The 6,659-nt window shown below is 46.8% G+C and overlaps 1 protein-coding gene across 1 annotated transcript; it reads right to left on the bottom strand.

The window, feature by feature from the left end:
• Positions 1–1,203: 1,203 nt before the first annotated feature.
• Positions 1,204–4,663, bottom strand: gstt1b (glutathione S-transferase theta 1b). Its single transcript, XM_063475601.1, has 5 exons — positions 4,313–4,663; positions 3,901–3,988; positions 3,675–3,825; positions 2,832–3,008; positions 1,204–1,720 (listed from the first exon to the last, which is right to left on the bottom strand). The coding sequence occupies exons 1-5, from the start codon at positions 4,422–4,424 to the stop codon at positions 1,523–1,525; spliced, it is 726 nt and encodes a 241-aa protein (XP_063331671.1). The 5' UTR covers positions 4,425–4,663; the 3' UTR covers positions 1,204–1,522.
• Between the last annotated feature and the right edge of the window lie 1,996 nt (positions 4,664–6,659).

Genomic DNA, 6,659 nt, shown 5'->3' with positions numbered 1-6,659 from the left:
TGGTGCAAAAGTCTGAGCATTGTGCAAATAGTAGCTTGATGTATGAAGGTCGGTGTGTGTGTGTGTGTGTGTGTGTGCGTGCGTGAGATTGTGCTGATAAATAAAACAAATAAGCAGAGTATTTCTGGCTCTTCTGTGAAATCATTATGAGTGAAAGCAGGTAAAACATCAGCATTATAACAACAGCGTGGACTCTGGCCACATACCCACTCTTACTGTTTCCTTATGTCAGGGGTGGGAAACTCCAGGCCTCAAGGGTCGCTGTCCTGAACGTGTTTTAAAGTTCTCCAGAGGCCTGGTAATGAACTAATCGTATGATTCAGGTGTGTTGACCCAGGGTGAGACCTAAAACCTGCAGGACACCGACCTGCATCCTGACTTTGACTTTCTCTCACCTTTATTATTATTTATTTTAGAACAACACACATATCCATGTGTGAAAAGAACATTTTCAATAACGTCCTTTCTTTGAGTACTTCAGTTCACCGTCCATAAATGCACTTTAATGACAATGACTGCCTTGGAGCAGCTGTTTGTATTTGTTTGGGGAAATTACATTCAAATAAATGTATTTGTCATTTCCACTGAGGTGGTGCTGTGGGTACTGCTTTCCAGCCCTCTGCTGTGGATTTTCACCATAATAAGGATTTGCTGCTGCTGCCTCAATCTCCTTTCTTTCTTAATGCTGTATTTGTTAAGTTCTTTATAGATTTTGAATCGATTTTGAGAACATCTCTGGAGTAGGTTGGACTCATAGGGATCCTTTTCTGTGGATAAAGCAAAATGTCCCTTTTAGACTGGTCAGATGGTGCCAACCCCACCTCTTAAACCCTGGGTGATAACCAGCCCTGTGTGAGAGATTATCCTGACCACTAATGTTAAAGTGAATCCAGACAACGAAGGGATCCTGGGTACACTGAACTGGCTTTGTAGTGCAGACCTCTGGTAAAGTAGCATGTTGTGGTGGGCGGCCATCTTTGAAGAACAGTCAGATTAGGCAACAATTTCTACGTGAAAGGGCCATCTCTGCTTGTGAGTACACATCTTGTTTGTTCTACAGTATGTCTGTATTCGGTGTATTACGCTTGCACTGATTACTGTGCATGTAAATATGAAACACTAGGTGGCAGCAGTGCACCGTTATTTGTAAACATCCACACAGATCTGCACCAACACAGTAAACACAAAGGGAGGAAGCCAGGCTGACAGAGTGCTGCAGACACTTTATTAGGCTTGAAAGAAGATTAACAGCAGGGTCATTATACATGAGGACTGAGCTTTTATAACTGTGCATTTATTCTGAAAGCTCATGTTTCACATTCCTCTGTTACATAATCATGTCTGCCTGTCTCCATGGAGCAGCCCTGCACTTATGCAACAAGAGTGTACCGAGTTTACTTGAAACATCTGGAATGCATACTACATTATCCTGTTAGTACAGACATACATGTAAGACGTGTATTTGTTGTATTGACACATGAGATGAATCCAAGTGGTTTGGACAGAATCGGTGCCGTCCTGTTCACATGAAGAGCCTGAGGATCTTGGGCTTGAAGAACTGCATCTTGCTGGAATCCATGGTTTTCACACTCTCCTGTGCTCCCAGGATATGCTGGTGTGCCTCATCGAAGAGCTCCTTTCCAATAGCTTCCTGGACTCTGTCCCGCCACGCACTCAGCTTGGGTCTCCCCTCAAACACGTCCACGCCGGCGCCCACAGGCTGCGTTGAGACAAGCACAAGAAGAGGATTCGGGTTTAGTCCCCACAGAGATCAGAACCGGTTTGTTCATCGACCTCGTTCCCAGCAGCTGTTTCAGCTCAGGAGGAGCTCTGAAAACACCGGGGATGTGTGCGACTAGTCAAAGTGTTGCTACGGTTACTAGTCGGTACCAGGCAAACTAGTCGTTGGATCTGTTTACATTTTAATTCAAGTATTGTTGGTGAGAAACACCATTAATCTACATGAACTTCCAACTTGTGGGAAAAGGAAATACCATTCCTAAAACCAGTGGTTCCCAAACTTTTTTCGCTAGGCTCCCCTTTGTTTCACAAGAAAAATGTCCCCCCCCCCCCCCCCCCACACACACACCCACTCACGCCCCCCCCCCCCCCCCCCCACACACACACACACACACCCACTCACGCCCCCCCCCCCCCCCACACACACACACACAAACACAACCCCACATCCTCCAACCACACACGCCCATATTTTGCTCCATTGCAGTTTATTTCACACCTCAAACATTTAGTAAACAATTAAGCAAATGCGAGTAAACCGCAATAAATGACAGGCAGTAATAAAATAAACTACTAACTCTTTTACGCTACGTCCGCACCTACACGGGTATTTTTGAAAACGCAGCTGTTTCTATGCATTTGGACCTTTTTTGTTTTGTCCTTGTTTTGTTTTTTTTCCCTTCTTTTCATACACCCCCCCCCCCCCCCCCCGCAATGGTAACTTTCAGGGTTTCTGCAGTTCTGAATGTAAGAGGTACAATAAAAAAAGAAAAATGGCAACAGACCCGTCTGACACGGTGCATAGACTGGAATACATAATATACACACAGCTTTGACAATCTGAACCGTGGCTTACAGAGCAAATGGCATTTCTAGAAACTAGCTCTGCCTAAAACTGAGAGAGGACTGGAAAATACATTTAAAATGTGATAAAAGGGACAAAAATGCGCCAACTTACAAAGAAATGACAGATGTGACTTAATGATGGTGTGACAGAGACCTGAATGAGTTTAAGATCACGTGTTTGCTCCTCTCATAGTGGGAACACTGATTCTGATTCCTGCTACTGTGGGAACATTTGCTCCGCTCACCTGCATGATCTCCACAATGGCGACCAGATCAGCCAGTGAAATCTGATCTCCAGCGATGAAGGGCCTGTCCTGGAGGAACTTTTCTTCAACAAGTTTCAGGGAGGAGTTCAGATCGTCCAAGGCCGCGTTCATTTTGTCCTCCGGGACTTCCACGCCCATGACCTTGGGAATCATAAGCTACAGGCACAATAGATTCAGTGTGAGTGAAACAATGAGCTTAATGCTGAACACAGTCTGACTCAGGAGATGAATGATGACACGGTGACTCAGTCTGGCTTTTTCTTTGAGCAAATTCCAACAAACTAGTAAAGTAGCATCTGTCCCAAAGAGGTGGGCGAGGAAATAAAGCTCGAACACGTAGTCGCCTTCTCTCACACGCCGGGGGAGGAGACGATGTCCGAATGATGTGGGTTTTAAGGCAACGGCTATGACATCATGGTGACTTGAGCTATGTGCATTGAGTTTATAAGTCACACAGCAGGCAGAGGAAGTGTGTCTGGGTGCTGCGCCTCCACCTGCTCGCATGACTTTAGCTTACTGGCTCAGAGCAGCTCTCTCTCCCTCTCTCTCTGAGCGAGCAGACCAATGAAATGGCAGTGATGAAACTTTACCGCAGAGGTGCACAGTAAGAACTGCTGAACTCTCAGTTTTCCAGCAGTGGCATTTATTTCTGATCATTTTCAGTTGGCCCAGAAATGCTCAGGCAGACATCACTCTGCACAGTGATTTTACTTCATCACAACTCTAACCAGACGAAAGGATACTTCAACATAGCTAGACCATGATGGCGATAAGACATTACTAATCTAACAGCACCTACAAAGATCAGTTAGGGGAACGTACCCGGAGCCAGAAGATCTTGGAGCCGTGCATCCGGATGGCCGTGTGCTGCCACGACAGGTACTCATTGACACGAGCACGCTGCTGGAGGTCAGCTGGGTACCAGAAGTCGGGAGTCTTAAACTTCTCAGCCAGGTACAACATGATAGCAATGCTGCAGAGAAGACATCACTGTGACCGTCACGGCAGACCAGCGCTTCCTCAACTCACCACTTTTTGACATAATCACCTTTCAGCCAGGCAGAAGTCTCCCTCTCTGAGAGCTGGGGCCTTCCTGATCAGGCTGATCTTCCCAAAGTCCTCCCCATACTGCTGGCCTGGGACCAGCGCATGCACACGCGCACACAGAGCACATTTTAATAGCAGATATTTTGAAGAATCACATGATCATCGTAGACATAACCACGAGAAAAGAGGTGTAAGAATGATCTGCAGACAGCGTCAGTTATCTGTGTTCACACTGGCAGCCTTATCAGTGCAGCTGCTCTGCAAGCAAAGGAGCCAAAGTTCAAAGAAACCCTGATCCAGACCCTCACAGACTCACAACAGACCTGTGCTCGTCCAAACCTCCTTACTGCTGCTGTGACGGTCAAACTGGCGACGTTCTTTGTGTCTGCGTGCGTGCGTGTGCGTGAACTCACCGTCCAGCAGAGAAAGCTTCTTGAAGTCGAAGCTGATGTTGTTCTTCTTGGCGAAAATGTACACGGAGCGGCAGGGCTGCGAGAACAGGTCCAGGTAGAGCTCCAGCGCCATAGCTGACGGTCCTGTGTGGGCTCCTTCTGAGCAGGGTGCGGACACCAGAGAGTTTAAAGCCCTCTAAGATAGTTGGCGCCCCGCCCCCTGCTGACGTGTGCCTCACCCTGATAGTGGAGTTAATGGCGACGGTAAAAACACAAACATGTTTAAAAAGCACACAAAACTGGACAAGGCATGTCCAGTGAAAGCCAGCAGCTGCAGAGCTCTGACTGGGTTCACTCTCCTGGAAACAAACTGGGCTTTGAATCTACACCAGTAACTTTTACCAACAGCCCTACATGAGACGCACTTTAAATCTGTTTCTATCAAAGTGAAGTACATTAAGCCAATGACAAGCCTGCATTATTCCCTAATGACCACCAGGGGGCAGGAGAGCCCGGACCAACGTGCCAGAATGTTTTCTTCGGTGGGCGTGTCTAAGATATTCTTATGACCATACTGCCAGCATAAGCGGAACTGGTATAACAGCTGTTTCATCACACAAACATATGGTTGCAGAGGTAACCATGGTTCTATGAATGAGTTTATTACAGCTTGAGACACGTTTAAGGACCAGGCAGAACAAATATGTCACAATATACAGTCTGATGAAGGCAGAGAGGTGGTTGGTATGATGGAGAGAAGGAAGACACATGGGTGTGGGCACGCTGAACTCCAGCTGACCCACCCGTCTGTCATCATTGCTGCACTGCTGGTAGTGCCTTGCTTGCATTAGCTTGCACCTCCTTCCCTCTGATTCATTCCTCGAGAGTCACCTGATTGTTTTGGTAGGAAGTCAACATGGGCAGTGTTTCAGCATCAAACCTGAGAGTCAAGTTTAACAGACATCTGGCTTTTATGTGGAGCGTCAGACAAACTAAGGAGACTGATGAGGAAGTCTGGCTTAAGAACGCTGGAATCTCCCACCTCGACTGATTCATGGATAAATAATCTGTGGATCCTGGCAGATGTTTGAATGTGAACTGAGAGAAATACTTTTGACTTTGGTTTTGTGGTGATCTCATTAACCTTTTATCACCTAAGTAGCATACAGGCAACCTGGGATTATTTTGTCATTTTCACTGTAAAATCATCTGAATTTCCTCTCTAGCTCAGAATAGTTGAGGAGTGATGAGAAGCACGAGTGGTCAAATCTAGGAGGAGCTTCTGTCTGTGTTCACACAGCAGCACCAAGCACAAATGGAGCTGGAGTCTTTAAAGAGCATTTATAAAAGTCCCACCGCTGGCTGATGGTCAGAGCATCTGCCTGAAGAGAAGGTGTTTCAGGATTGAGATGTGAATGTACTTAAGAGTGATGAGTGTTGAGAAGCTGGAAGGAGTGCTTTGATCAGCTGATGCATGAAGAAAGTGGAGGACAGCTAGGAAGAGCAGAGGATTAGTAAGGAGGTGGTGAGGCAGCTATGAAGAGGCTACTCTGGATGACAATCCTGTGGAGTTGGTTGTTTAGGACTGTGGACTAACCAGGATTTTAACAGTATGCTGGAGAGTGAGAGAGGAATGGAGAACTGTACTGGTACAGATCTGCAAGCACGAGGGTGATGTACAGAGCTGCAGTAACTACAGAGGGCTGATGAGCCACAGCAGGAAGATATTCAGATGTCCAGGTGTTCACTGGGAGTGAGCAGGATGGACAGGACTAGAAATGAGTCCATCAGAGGGACAGCTCAGAGTCAGAGAGGCTGGGATGGTTTGCACATGTGCAGAGCAGGGAGGGTGGATGTACTGGACACAGGATGATGAAGATGGAGCAGCCAGGCAGGGAGGAGGCTCATGGATGTGGGGGTGTCACACAGGGGGACGCTGGGAGAGGCTGAGACAGAGACTCCTAAACCGACCAGCTGAACGTCTGCAGCAGTCCATAAAAAGTACTGTCACCATTCAACACATGCAGTTTTTGGATTCTTCTAAAGAAAATCACGCGAGATCCTAACTTTGTTCCTTGTTAACTTTTATTCTGGCCCTAACCAAAGATCAATCACGCCTCCACTGATAACATGTGACCTGCATGATTACAACGTTTTTGTCTTGTTCTGGCTGCATTAAAAGTCAGTGTTTGCTGCTCATACATTGTATTTAAAGCCAGTCAGTCAGAATCAGTGTTTAATATCAGGCGCTCTCTGCAGGCTCGTCTCGCAGCTGCTGCAGCAGTGTGAGCCAGATGATTCAGGGAGTTCAGTCCAACGGGGAGTCTTCTTGCTCCATCTCTGTGCTCTCTGATCTGATGGGCTCCAG

Source organism: Pelmatolapia mariae, linkage group LG6 (genome assembly GCF_036321145.2).
Source record: "Pelmatolapia mariae isolate MD_Pm_ZW linkage group LG6, Pm_UMD_F_2, whole genome shotgun sequence".
Lineage (NCBI taxonomy): Eukaryota > Metazoa > Chordata > Actinopteri > Cichliformes > Cichlidae > Pelmatolapia > Pelmatolapia mariae.
The sequence above is the reverse complement of the archived record's forward strand: the minus strand, read 5'-3'. Positions and strand labels throughout refer to the sequence as shown.

Bases quoted from the DNA above. Each gene is read 5' to 3' on its own strand.
- gstt1b (XM_063475601.1), bottom strand. From the start codon at position 4,424: ATGGCGCTGGAGCTCTACCTGGACCTGTTCTCGCAGCCCTGCCGCTCC. The intron at 3,989-4,312 runs GTGAGTTCACGC...CGCTGGTCCCAG, and splicing joins GAAGCTTTCTCTGCTGGACG to GCCAGCAGTATGGGGAGGAC. The intron at 3,009-3,674 runs GTACGTTCCCCT...TTGTGCCTGTAG, and splicing joins CCAAGATCTTCTGGCTCCGG to CTTATGATTCCCAAGGTCAT.